The sequence below is a fragment of the Pagrus pagrus genome, assembly GCF_965226575.1.
Source record: "Pagrus pagrus genome assembly, chromosome: 9".
NCBI classification, from domain to species: Eukaryota; Metazoa; Chordata; class Actinopteri; order Spariformes; family Sparidae; genus Pagrus; species Pagrus pagrus.
Genome location: NC_140193.1, coordinates 25,654,133 through 25,669,034, shown reverse-complemented (window position 1 = coordinate 25,669,034; position 14,902 = coordinate 25,654,133). Strand labels below are relative to the sequence as shown.

The 14,902-nt window shown below is 40.0% G+C and overlaps 1 protein-coding gene across 1 annotated transcript; it reads right to left on the bottom strand.

Annotated features, from left to right (window-relative positions):
* Positions 1-485: 485 nt before the first annotated feature.
* On the bottom strand, positions 486-14,127 carry sec22a (SEC22 homolog A, vesicle trafficking protein). Its single transcript, XM_084361503.1, has 7 exons — positions 14,017-14,127; positions 10,843-11,053; positions 8,343-8,506; positions 6,977-7,156; positions 5,172-5,290; positions 4,453-4,518; positions 486-4,090 (listed from the first exon to the last, which is right to left on the bottom strand). The coding sequence occupies exons 2-7, from the start codon at positions 11,022-11,024 to the stop codon at positions 3,890-3,892; spliced, it is 912 nt and encodes a 303-aa protein (XP_084217629.1). The 5' UTR covers positions 11,025-11,053; positions 14,017-14,127; the 3' UTR covers positions 486-3,889.
* Between the last annotated feature and the right edge of the window lie 775 nt (positions 14,128-14,902).

Sequence of the window (14,902 nt, the reverse complement as noted above, 5' to 3'; positions counted from 1 at the left end):
CATCTACATCTAGAGGAAATTGTTGCTCCTTGTGATGGGGCGCCCACAAATGAAATTGATTATAATCATATTAATAATACCTCTTGTGCCATTACTTGCGGAAAAAAACTGCTGCCTGAAAAGCGGAGTAGAAGCTACCTCTGAATCATGAGGCAATCTGTTGCTTGTTGGTGCTCCAGGGAGAAAAAATGACTTTGGGGGTGAGTTAAACAATACTCAGCAGTTTTAATACATTTAGCAGCTGAAACTCCAGTGCTCATTTACAATATGCTGGAGGCTCCGGTCTCCGAGGTGAAGTAGATTTTCTCTTTAAATTATAAAAGGTCTTCGACTGATTTTCTTCTTATTGCAGGATTCATTGAATCTTCTCATCTTTTCAATAATTAAAGCAACATGCCAGACCTCATTGAAAGCCCCATTAAGCCCCAACAGTGCTGTGTCAAAAAAGATCACATCCAATATTTGTTGAAGAACAGATACAGCTGTAGTGTCTCAGATTTGTTTAATGTTCAGTGTTCCATAGCTGAGCTCAGAGACAATGCCTCTAACACAATAGAAGATATGTTTCCAGTGGACTGAGAGGACCAGAGCGGACAGAATCAATCCCTTCTGGTCTCAAATATGCTTTAAATCCAGTGTTCCCGCACATTCTCCATTCATATCAAATCCAAATCATGTCCTGAATTTATTAGACATCATTTTTTATAATAATTTCGATTCTAACCATGGCAGAGGGACTTTAAAAGGCTTGATATGACACTCCGTGTAAAATAAAACAGTTTAAAATGTGATTTGTACAACACCAGAGAACAAGAAGTTTTCAGCAGCTCATTTCCAAGTTGCAATGACCTGGAAATGATCACATTCATTTTCCATACTTGGATAACCCAGTATAAAAAGCCTTGATTTCCTCTGTTCTTATTTTACACAACACACCCACGCTACACATTTACTGTAAATGTTGTGGAAGAGGAGAATGTGAACACAAACAATCTGAGCCAGTGAAGCTCAGTTCAGATCCCAGCCACATTGTGAACAGAGCGATTAGCTCATGTAGGTGTGGTGCCGCTGTTGGAAAGCAGCGAACATTCTGAGCAGGCGACGATGAATCATATGATGCTGAAGTGTTGCAGCGGTCCCCCGACAGATCTGTAGTGCAGATGCCAGCTGGATGCGGAGTGGAGCTGTGTGGCTTTGCTCCATTTCATTTTCACTTTAAACTTCTTCCAGTGAGAGACAGAAGAGTTTTTTAAAAATACGTCATGACAATCTTGGCACAACTGTTGAACTACTCATGAACAATGAATAATAAAGGCGTACGACTCAATTCTGAACCCTTCTCCGTTTGTTTTCTATTGTTTGTTGGGATGGTGCAGGAAGGCAGACAATGTTCCCATAGTTCCCTGAACAAATCTCCCTGCCTAATAACGGTGAATGTGGCATCTCCTGACTGTAATTATGCTGAATGTGAACACTGTGCTGATATCTATTACAAAGGCAGAAGGTGATAGACTGAGTTTTCGTCTTCGTAAGTGGCAGGCGCAAACATGTCTGAACCGAGGTGCTCGGTGGGAGGAAAAGCATGCCAGAGGCTGCTCAGATGATGCGAGCTGCCTCTGGCATCGACAACACAGCTACGCATCTTTACGGCTGCCAACACAGACCTGTTTATTAACATAGTCACTTGACACTGGCATATGCTTGAGGCTGTGTGGGCGAGGAAGTCGGGTATGAATGCTAACAGGCTGTTTGTGTTTCCCGGAGCAGGAGTTACTTTGTGACAACCAGACGGCAGCCTGCATTTAAAGAAAATGGAGCAATCATAAAACAACAAATAAAACCAATAAAATCTGTATAAATCTTCATTGACCGCATGTCATGGAACAATCAGTCAGTAAATAAATAGCAAAATTAAGTGTCTACAAATGACAAATATTTGACAATCATTGGCTCCTGAAAACAGAGTACAGCAAATCTGAAACAAGAGCCACACACACCAGGCAGCATTGCATAGTTTTAAACCAAGACCTAAACCAGAGGCCTGCACCTGGTCTGAGACACACGGGTGCGGGTGCAAAAAATGCATCTAACAGCTAGAAAGTTAAAAAACAGCACACAGAAGACAACTGGATGTGAGCGGGTGCATGACTGAACAAAAAAATGTAACTAATGCCCAGTCTGCCAGTCTTGTTTTGTTCATCTTCCCCAAAGTAACTTTATCAGTCCTAACAGTGAATTATTATGTTACACACATGATTTAAAATAGTAGTTATATTCAATTTTAGCCATATGCTGTTAAATATCTGTTTAGCCTTGCCTTCAGCAAAGCTAACATAGACCATATTCACATGGTGGCCATTTTCCCCTGATGTCACACTTATATGTGGTACTGCTGTGTTCCAGGCAGCCAAAAAAACATAGGGAATCTGACAAACTGTTATAATGTCACTGCTTCCTGGTTGATCAGTTACTAAAAAGACAATGGATAGTGAAAAGTTGAAGGGACATCAGGTCATGATTTAAGGTAAAACAAATTATTTGATAACCCAATGGCTTACGTTGGCATTCAACCACTTCCTAGCTAACAGGCTAGCCACACTGGCTGTGTGAGCAGCGCGTGGCGTAACGTCTTGCTTCTCATTTCTGCGTCCATGTTGACAGGTCAGAGCAGCCACATTGGCCTGGAAGTGAAACACACTGGATGTAATTTAACAGTTATGTTATCTGGGAAGTGGTTGAACGCTAGCGTTAGCTAATGGGTTATCAAATATTTTGTCTTACCTTGAAATATGTCCCAGGTCCCTCCAGATTCTCACTATCTTTAGTTTTTCGAGTGTCTAATCAATCAGGAAGTGGTTAGTTTATAATGATTTGCCAGATTTCCTTCGTTTATTTAGCTTATAACCTAGAGCACAGCAACAGGACATTTTAACTTCCCACCCTGAGCATGACACCAGAGAAAAATGACCGTCGTGTGAATATGGTCTATGGGTTGTTGGCTGAGCTCAACGACATAAGGCTCAGTCTTGAACCTCCATTTGTTTGGGTACAAACAGAAATGTGTCTGTAGCTCTACTTTTGAAGACAATTGTACATTATTGAATATAGTATAATATTAAAGTCAAACACTGAAATCATCAATGTCATCAAATTTTGGTCAAATTGTTAAGGGCAACATACACTGCATCCATTATTTTCCATGTAATCATGATCCATTGACTCAGCAGAATACACCACATCCTTTTTTCCAGCTCTGATGCCGAAAAGCCTTCAACCCTTCAGCTTGTTAAATGTGTAGGGGTGTTAATATTACTCAAGGGTATTTTTAAAAAGTGTGAATTTGATAGGTATCTTGTTCGTATGATACAATCCCAGTAACAACTGGAGCGCTTTTAACAGAAGTCTACAGCCTACATCTTTGTTTTAAAGTGGGGTTGTGTGTTAAACATAACAGGTACTGTCTGATATTAACTGTAGCTTTGCAGGTGCAGGAAGAGTATGGGTTTGAAAAACTGCATGTATGCAGGACTCTGACCTAAACTGTGTCTGTTTTTAAAGCAAATAAAAGTAAATATCTTAATCAGACAATGGTGGGGAGTAAACAACTCTCAAAATCAATCCATTAAGCTCCATAAATGATTGGGGCTGCGTCAGAGTTTCCTCCAAGTCCTCACTCAGATCTGTCACTGCCCACTGGTGCTGGGATGGAGTGAACAGAACTGATGTGGTGCTGCTAGATTTTTGGTTTCTCTGTCTGATCACGGAGGATTGTATTTCTTTTGTTTCCACTTTGTCCTCAGGTTGGTCAGGGCCATCTCTGCTGCATTTTCAGGGCACGTGCGAGACATCTAACTGAAGGTCCAATTGTCCTTTGTGTTTTAAGTTTTTGTCAGACGTTGTAGTCTGGCGCTTTTCCCAGCGGTTGCCTCAGTCTGATCTGCAGGGTCATGAAGGCCCCCACTGCCACATGGAAGAGGATCTGCCACATGTTTCTCAGTTCATACAGATACATGTTGGACAGGCAGATGAGTGCAAAGGCCAGGAAGGACTTACTGTTCCTCCACACAGAGAAGTAGGCGAACAGGTAGCACTGGAAGGAGAAGGGCAGAGGAAAATTTGAATGCTGCACACAGTGTGTGACTGACATTGACTAGTGACATGTTTTCATCATTAATGTCCTTCACGGGACAATAAGTCTGCTCAGCAAGTAAGAAATCCTGTCTGATAACTTTGTTCCCCCCATCAGTCTCCCAATTTGTGGTGCTCCATTTAGTATCAGAAGCTGCACAAAAGAAGCTGATGAAAATGTTTTAGAGAAGGTAGTGGGGGTGAAAGGCATTGAGCTTTTGCTAATGTTAGTCTAGCTGACAAGCTGCTGAGCTGTAAAGTGCAGGGCTGTTAGTCAGCCAGTCAGCCAGTGACGGGCTGCTCTTACCGCAGACTATCACTTACCTGATACAGACAGGCTGCTGTGCCGAGGAAGAAGGCAATCACATAATTAAAGTCTTCATCGTCATTCTGCAGACAGGAAGAAAAGGGCTTTTTAGTGATCTTGTCTAGACAAAACATCAGGAAACTAATATGACAAGAAAATTCACAGGCTGCAATATTTCATTTTTTCCATTCAGTCTGATCTATTTTAATAGGATATGATGTGACATTTAGTTTCAGGGAACAGAATGGACGGCTCATGGCAGACTGACACTGTTATGCACCAAAGTTGAATGAATTCTTCAAACTTTTCTGGGAGGAAATTCAGGTTCATGACATCTTCGTTCTTGTTTTGGCATTTTTTATTCATTCCATTCATTTTATAATTCTTATATAACTCTTATGACTTATATAACTAAATCAGATTGAATGATAATGTTACAAAAACAGAGCCCATGCATGAAGTCAGTAATAATTCCTCATTGTGTAAGAAAACTGTGTGGACCTGTAAATTAGCTTAAAGCCTGTCTGACAATGTGACATATTGCATTCCTTGTCCTGTCTGACTTCTTTTTAGCAATGTCACAGTGTTCCCGGACCTCAGGAAATAACTTCAGTTTGTTATTACCAAAAGAACAGAGAGTCAATACTATGAAAATAAGGCTCGGGCTGTGTGAAACCAGAATTTCCCTTTTAGAGAAACTGAATCTGTTTGGATGTCATCTCTGCTACGCCCTCACCTGCAGTATGCTCTCTATAGCGTGGACTCCTCGCAGCAGGTTCAGGCCTCCACAGAGGACACTGAGCACACAGGACACAATGCCTGGGAGAGTGACTGGCTCCAACATCTGTGTGGGAGCTGGATGAGAGAAAGGACAGGGTATTACAGACTCTGACTCGGCACAATTGGCTTTGACAAATTTACTACAAAAGCATTAAGAAAAAAATATGCTTTCCAAAGGACAAAACAAAACATGTACTCCATTTTAGCAATAAAAACTATTAGATACAGGATAAAGGGATGAATCCTCAAACAGATGATCATACGCTGTTTTTAAATCTTCTGTCTTCCAAAACGTTCTGGCACAGTAACAGGAGTGACACGTCACTATCATCAGATTAGCATACTTAATCCCTCAGGACAAAATGATTTATGTTCTCAGAAAACTGAGACTGGCAGGGGCAACCAAGGGAGAGTGAACATAGCGTGGAGAGCTGCCCTGAAGAGGATGTCAGGGGGAACACAACAGCTCTAAGTGACCCAAGTTGGCATCACTTAGCTCGGGGCAGCTGAGGTGTGACGGTGCGTACAGGAGGGTTGTTTCTGGAGCAACTGAAGGAGAAGAGACCATCAGTGGAGCTGTTCAGCTGTGCAAAGTGATATCTGACCACCAGATATACAGTTTCCTTAAGGCTCATTGTTGCTGTTTTTTTTGTTTTTGTTTGTTTTAACAATACGTACAGTGTGTATAATTCAGACAAGGTGTATTAGTTGAGACAGAAGTGGGAGACATAGAATGGAAGTAAGAGATGTGACCTTATCATCATCATCAACGCTTTTTTGTTTAGTTTGTTTGTCAGTTTCACTGATTGTGTTATTTTAGCAGTTTTACATTCAGTAAAAAATGGATTCTAGCACTTTTCATTCGCATTCAAGCCATTATTTCCTCTTACTAATTATCTTTTCACTTGATTCTGAATTGCAAAGTGCGCTGCAAAGTCTATTTGAATATGAGCTCTATACGAATCATTGGTTAATCTTTTGGATGTTTAATGATGATGATTGGGATATTCCAATCATGAGATGATGACGTGATGAGTTAGTGGTGTGGGTGCTATAAATAGCCACAACTGAGCGTAACGACGGCTGTTCAGTTGCTTTTGGAGAACCTTGCTGATGAGCTGCTTCTTTGCACTTCTCCTCATTGACAGGTTGAATGAGTTTTGAAGCAGGTAGAAGTATTGATAAGGAAACATGTGTTTAAGGGCATTTCTAAGTATCAGTATTTTAGTATTAGTCATGACTCTCTGCTTCATGCAACTGATGTCTATAAAAGAAGCAATTGGTTAAACTGATATTCACCCAGATTCTTTCATGTGATATTAAAATAATAAACAAAATTCAATTACTCAGGTGCAATTAAAAAAGGTTGATGCACTACAGTGGTAAAGTAGGAGTAGAACATAACCAGCACCTACTAAAAAAGCACAGATGGGACTGCACTTTGGCACCATCACACACCTTTAAACATTATAACAAGCACATGTGAGAGTCTACAGCTTTGATGAAAAAAGGGTCAACAGGTGTAGTAAAGAATCCAGTATTCTGAAATAATTACCAGTGACCTTTGTATGTCATTGTGTTACATAGACCAGTGCTACCAGTGTTAATAGGGCCAAGTAATGAGTAAGATAAGATGAGATAACACTATTGATCCCCAGAAGGGAACTTAAGTAGGTAGTCTATTACTATATCAAAGCTCTTTCATGGGTGGTGGGGTGTGTATAGGTATGTATATGTGTGTAAGCGGAGCTTCTGTTCTACCTATGCCCTTGTATTTAGAGGGCGTGTGCACTGAGAATCCATTGATAGCCCGCAGGTCCTCAGGGGAGAGCTGGTAGGGCGGTCGCAGCTTGATCTCTGTCTGCATGTCAGCCAGGTTGATCTTGGTGGACAGGGAACGCGGGCTGTTGTAGCGCTGTTTGGTCTTCTGGATGAAGGTGTCTGATGGATGACAGTGAGCACAACAACAAGGTGGTTAATACCACAGGGAGTGAACCAACGGAAATAAACACACAATTTGTATGGAAGAGCAGGACATACTGTCAGTGTTACAGCAATTTTAATCTTTGACACACTGAAAGGCTTCATTAATGACATTTAAGTCATTTAAAAAGTTTATAAGCCAAATATACATATATACATATATGTATACGTATATACATATATATATATACATATATATATTCATCTGGTTAAATATGTTAGTCTTACCTTTTCATTAAATCAACTTCCTTTAATTAATACAATTAATGTTGCTGTTATATTGCTGCTGGACTGGCCTGTTAATACAATAATAGTTTTGTGAACAAGGTAAAAATGTTGGTTTTTAAAGCCTAAACACCAACAAATATGGATCAAAGAATATTTTGTTAGATCTAAACATGTTGTGTATTTTGGAAATTATTACATCAATCTTTTTTCCCAAACATTTTGACTGTTGGACATTTCAACGCTCTGGAGTTATTGGAAATGTTTGGATCACACGGAAACTGTGCAGCCTTGATGTTAAATGCTACTGCATCCTCTACAGCTGTTTTAGTGAGCAGGGAATACTATACAGCACTACTAGCTAGATTAATGCCTGTAACAAGACTGAGCTACCTAAATAGTTTTGTGTTTATATGTGTGATATTTATTCAGTTTGGGAAATGCCAAGATCTCTAGAAAGCAATAACGTCAGCTCAAGACTAATTCAACAGAGACTAGAAATGGTCTTGGTTGCTAGGTCGTTTCTAAGGGTTGGAATATCTGCTGGAGTAGAAAACAAGGTTTCATTAAAAACAGGAGTCTACTAACATAACTGACTGTTTTCCAGTTATTAGTCAGAACCCATGTATTTCCATGAAAAAGGAGATAACACTAACATAAAAGAGCAAACTGCCCCACAACATAAATACAGTTTGATTATTACTCTTATTTCATTGTTAATAGTTTACTTTTCTATTACTTTTCCATAACATCTTTTGTTGGGCTAATAATGTCAGAGAAATTGGTAATACTTCTTCTTTTACAACCGATCTTTCCCCCAAATCATTGATGAACCGAGACACCCTTGCCCTTTGACTCTGAGCTGAAATCATTCACCATTTGACAGCTGACACATTGTGTAAAACTCCATGGAGCTCACCAAATTCAATGAAGGAGTACGGCCGCACAGCGCTGCTGATTCGTTTGGTGTCATAGGTGACGATAAACTCCTTCTGCAGCTCGTCCAGGAAGCAGAAGGCCAGCACATTGGGGTAGTTTGCAGTGCACACCATCAGGTATCCAACACCCAGTGAGCTTGTGAAGCTAAAACACACACACACACACACACACACACACACACACACACACACACACGTTATTGCTTTATACACACTGCACTCTCTTCTCTTGACAGAAACTCTGGAACATTGTAATTACGACACCAGGCTAAATACAGTGCAGATTATAGGGGAAAAAACACAATGGCATTTCTGATTCTGCAGGCTGCTGCTTTAAACACTGTACAAACACTATTTCAGCACATTTGAGCCTAAAATTTACACGTTCACAGCTCATTAAACACAATACCACATCCACATTCATATGCACCTCGGCAGACACCCTATCTTTTGGCCCTGCAGTGTTAATTGATACACAGTGCACAAATTAAATTCCCCAGATACAAAGACTTCTGCATTATCTGAATAGCTCAGAGCACAATTGAGGGGAAAGCCGGTAATCACAGCTACATCTAAATTGATGTGGAACATAAATGTCAACAAATAGTACAGACTGATGTGATGATTACCATGTGGCTATACAAAACAAACAAAAAATGCATCGTATAGTATAGAAGATATCTGAAGAATGAGGTTGAATCTGATACGAGCATGTCACTGTGTACCTGCAGAAATCCAGCAACCGTCTAATAATAAATATCAGAGGGAGTCAGTACAGTTAGACAATTAGTACACAACTACTACACATGAACTTGGTGTATTTAATCCTGATGTGAGTGTATTAGAAATGTTACAGCTACCATAATTAAGTGGTATAAGTTAATTTATAAAGCGACTTTAAAGACCTGACATTCAGAAAGTGTTTCACAGTCAAGGACAAAGAAACAGAAGATTCCAAAGGTCCACGGGGAATGACTTTCAAAATTTAGGAGCCACAACTTCAAAGGCACAGTCTCCTTTACTTTTACACCTGCAGGGAGGAACAACCACTGAGTCTTGTTCTGAAGACCGCAGAAACCTACGAGAGATATAGGGCAGTAGTGGCTCACTGGTGCAGGCAGGGACTTCACAATGCAGAGGATGAATACTGATTACAAAAAACTTGAATTGGATTCTGAATTTAATCGGAAACTTGTTGTTCAGCTTTGACTAATGTATCACCACATCTGACATCCTAAAGTGGACAAATCTGTACCCGATTATCTTGATCTTGAATGCACAGACCAACAATCCTAATGATGTTTTTCTGATTCCACAGTAAAGAAAATATCATAAACTCACTGTTGAGTAAAGGACAAAACAAAGTGGGTCCCAAGCGTAATCCCAAAGTGACAACACCCATTGCTTTGTGGACAACCGTTTTAAATCTCGAGTTTGGCATCATGGCCATTGCCATTCTGTTGTTTTGGAGCTGGGGAGGATATCCTGATTGGTATCTGGGAGAACCAGAGGACACAACGTGGTAGTAACTTGTTAATCAGAAGGTGGCCACGCCCTAAATCATATCCTGCTTTATTGTCTGTTTTAATCTAAACGGGACCATAATTTATAAAAAATTATCATCATGCTCCATTGAATATTTGAAACTAGTGACTGAGACCATACATTTATGAAGAAACTGTTTAAATAAATCAGGTAAAAACTAGGGTCATTTTCTCATAACCTTACACACAATCTGACTACTTTTGCAACCAGTTGAGTCGCCCCCTGCTGGCCATTGGAAACAAAGCAGATAGAAGGCACTTTTACATTGGCAGAGATATCAAGAGCCTCTAAAGAGCCCACACTATCACAGGACAGATTAACCTGTGACTTTAACCACTACCTGCCTCCTTCTGACCTTCACTTTCATCTGACCTTCTTCATCTCCAGATGCTTCAGACTCCTTGATTAAAGTGACTCTTATCAGAGGAGACTGGTTGTTGAAAGGTATAGCTGGCTCATTAATGGCCAATTCTCAGAGTTTCTTTTGAGCTCATGTTCTCTGTCTTAGTAAGACTAATTAGCTCTTAAACTGTGCATGAGCAAGTTTCAAAGCATTTCCCTAAGCACCAGCGGGGCTTTTAGAAGCATTTTGACATCTTAAATGAAGTCCCAGCTGTCAAATCATTCAAATTAAAAAGCATTTTTCCATCAAAGTTCTAACAGAGGGGTCAAGAGGAGGGCAAGAAAACTGTCAGCAGTAGGCTGTTTAATCACCCTCGGGGATCAATGGATTAAAATTCTCTAAGACACAGAAGTTAGATCTCTGAACTTTATTTTATACCAGGAATTGAAAATATGTTAAGTGAATGAAACCAGTCATACAAATACTGCTCTTATCAGGCAAATGCAGTTATCCACATCTAACGGAGTATAATAACTGGATGTACGTGGTTTATTGGCTTTGGGAATTTAAAATCAAAATCCCATATGACCTACTTGACATTATATGGTCCAGTCTTGAGTGTGCAGCGGTCAGGGAACTGGCTGAGTTTCTTGGAGAGACCTTTGAGGTGCTTCTTGGTTTCCTGAAGCTCTTTGTCCTGCTCATAGTCTGTGGATGCAGAGAGGGGCAGGCCATCCCCGACCCGAACCACTGAGGCGAACAACACCATCGACATCTTACAGCTCTAGTAAACTCACTGAAGCCCTGCAGACAGATGGAGCAAAGGGAAGAAAGGCCGTTTATAGTGCAGCAGTAACATGTTAAATATCTAATGCTGTTGTCCAATACATGGCTCCCAATTCAGTCCATATTGTAGGATTCAGTGATGTGGCCGTATTTATCGTGTGACAGCAGAAATGTGTCCATTGCGAGAGATTTGACAAGGCCTGTCACGACGTGACATGAGAGCTACGGTTGATGGTGGTAATGCACCTCTAATTTGTGTGATTTCTAGTCTTTTGTTTTAATTCACCTGTACTTTGTTTTTATATATTTCGATATACCAATTGACCAATTTTCTCTTCTGAAATGCTTTTTCTATGTTTTTTATTTCGTCATTATATGAATATCTTTAGATATTTGACTGTTGGTCGCACAAAACAGATGAATTGATGATGAAAATAACTGCTGCATCTCTTTCAGCCAGCCCAACACAAAAAGAACTAATAGGTAAAGTGAACATTGATTGTCTTGTTACATTATAGTGTTCTGCTGGGGAAACCTTGGGTCCTGACATTCGTGTGGATGCCACACGCACCACCCACCCAGATATCGTTGCAGACCATGTACACCCATCATGACAGTGGCCTCCCCAGCAGGACAGCTCGCCTTGCCACACCACAGAATCTGCTCAGGAATAAACAAGGTCTCGACCTAGCCTCCAAATCAAGCATCCGTGGGAGGTTCCTGAAACAAGTCTGGTCCATGGAGGCCACACCTTGGATTGAGATGTAAAAAAACAGAAGGCCACGCTGACGCCTTGAGCTCTTTGTCATATTTCTACTATTGGAGAGTTCCTTGTCATCAGGGGGGGACCTTGATCTGCAGCAGCGTTTGTTTGGACGGGTGGTGCATGTCAAGTGACAAAACGCACATGTTGCTTTCCAAAGTCTGAAATATCACACTTTTATAATCTCTTGTTTTATGACAAACTGAGAAATGAAGTGGATGGCACTCAGGTACTGCTTATTTTGCTGTATGGATAATGTCAATAATTGTGAAGCTGCAAAAACGGCTAACCTTGTTTTATCGTTTACTCAAATTTTTTTCTTTTCTTTCAAAGAGTTTAAAACGTTTCTCTGGTGTGTCTCTTTATCAAAGTGCTATGTGCTTACATGGCTTAAAAATGTGTTTTTCCACAAATGTCCCCTCCCTGTTTTTTGCAATCCTATCAGTTTCCTGTCAAACTGACACTTCCTCGAGATTAGGGGCAGACCAATTATCAATCTGGCCAATTTTCGGGGCCGATATTCAGCATTTTTTGGATTATCTGTATTTTGTTTTGTGTCTGACTGCCGATAAAATAAATGTATTTAAAATTTGCAGTACTTTGGCTCTGATGCAGCATCCTTCCTCTGTTAGTGGTCACCAGTCTGTGGTCTCAGTGTCCACAACACATCCTGTGTCATGAGTAATAGCTGATCAGCACTGAATAATCTGAATTTGCAAGGTAACCAGTAACTAAAACGATCAAATAAAATGGAAAGTACCTCAAAATTGTACATAAGTATAATACTTGAGTAAACTGTAGCTGGTTACATTCCTTCAATGGCTATTCTCGATTCTGAGAATGAGATTTTTATTTTTCCTGTAAATGTATATCTGTTCCAGTTATCTGTTATCTGTCTCCTGGATTAATAATAATGGCTATCAGCCCTGAAAAAAGCATATCAGTCGACCCCTACTCGACATCCCGATGAAACCTGACTGTGAAGTGAGTGATGTTGGTGCACTGTCAGTGCGAGTCAAACAGTCCACAACCAATCATCATTGTTAACCTCAACACACAGTCATTATTAGTTTTATATGGTATTGTCACAGCAATTAAAACCAGTAAGGAGTATTCTCAGTATGTTATGTAAGTGAAGAAAGCTTTTAAAGGCAATACATTATTAGATACATGCAAACAACACATCGGCAGTGCAAGGGATAGGCGGGGGAGTTCATCCAGAACAAAGCTGAAAACGTCTAAATAAAGTGTGTTGACAGTGGAGAACATTTAGCGTTTTTATCTCAAGAGGTCTTCACGACCGCAGAACAGTGTGTAGGATTTATCTTGTAGTTGGTTAGATAGCAAGCTCAGTCACTACTTTGTAATGTTCGATGGAAACTTCAGACAAGGTTTATGGAATTTTAATGTGCTGACGTTGAAGTTTAATTCAAGTTTATACCTTTTCTGATAGGTGACTACTAGAGATAGAGATATTATGCTGGCTAATTATGCATGCATGAGCTTGGGTTGTACACTACAATTCAGTTTTGGTGCCACAATTAAAATGTTTAAGAGCCTCTGCTGCTTTCAGTAACGAACAAAACCTGTCGGTGGGTGTGTGGTCGGTTGTTAGAACCATGGACAGCTCCACACACTGAATACAGGGGTGTTCAGAGGAAGCCCACAGTTCATTTTATCGGACGAGTTTTCACCGAACTCGTGCGAAACATCAAACAGCTTCAACATAAACTGGAGAGTTCAACATCACTAACGTCACCTGTCTTAATTCACTAAAACAACAGCCTTCAAGACCTCATAACGGTTTTCTGGCGTTTATGCTAGCTAGCTAATCCTTAGCTAGCAGCTGGTCAGTAGCTAGGAAGTGAGGAGTAGGTTTATTCAAATCCGCCGACATAAAACTCGCTTGGAACAAACGCTTCAAGCTTCTTGTTTTACAACTTCTGTCTAATGTTTTTTTTTCTCTATTATGTATGTGGCCGGTTTACAATATAGGAAAGCTAACGCCAGAAAACTAGCTGCACCAGCCTAGGTTAGCCAGCTAGTCACCGTTAGCAGCTAACTACAGTAGCTTGTTCACTAACATTTCCTTCGAGCTAACGTTAGCAGGCTAAGGAGCTAACAGCTAGCTACTTTGTACACCTACAATAGGGCAAAGGTATATCAAAACCTGAACACACGTCCAACAAGCTGAGATACTAAGTTGGGTGTTTAATACCTGGTGAACGAGTTCAGCATCATGTGGACATCTGTGATATGCAGATATGAAAGTGCAGAGAGCAGAGGCAGCTAGCAAATCACAGGCAGCGGGATGATTCGTTTACGTGGCTCTTTCGCTGTGCATGGTGGGTAAGGACAACCTCTCATCAGCAGCGCAGCAGGAAAACAAAGATGCTGTGTTGTCATCAGACATCAGATGTACTCTGAATCCGTCCAGTGTTTGACTCGTGTCCCCAGTATTAAAATGAATATTTGGATACAATTTAAGAGATGTTTTGGTTTCCAATAAAACTGAGGAAATTCATTAAAAATGTCATTAATATGTAATATAATCCTAAATAGATGCGCAGTCTCTCATTTGTTTCCATTTCTCAGTTGTTTCTCATTTATTTTGTTCTTAACTTATGGAACCACACATGTTTTATTTCTGTCCCTGGCGACATGAAGACATCCCCCCTCTGAAGGAATATTGTGGACAAAATCGTTAGGTACTATTTCTGTATGACAATTTGTTATTTTAGTTTCTTTTTTTATTGATTTATGTACTTATCAATTTTCCTCATTTACTTTTTTGTTTTTTTGTCTTGTAATGTAATTGTTCTTAAGATATTAAAGGAGCACTCTGTAGTTTTTGTTGAATAATTGTTAATGAGGAGAGAAAGATCTTCATTGGCTGATTTTTTTTCTGCCTAAACAAATTATATAATCAAACTTTCTTTGTTTTCATGACTGAATAAACTAAATAAACAAACTGACCTCAAAGGACAACACAATTTATACTGTTTTACTTTGTTTATATGTGGCGGACTCTGCCACCTTTCTAGCTTCAAACAGTGATCTGAGACCTTATTTCCCTCTGAGAACAGCTTGTTTATTCACTGATG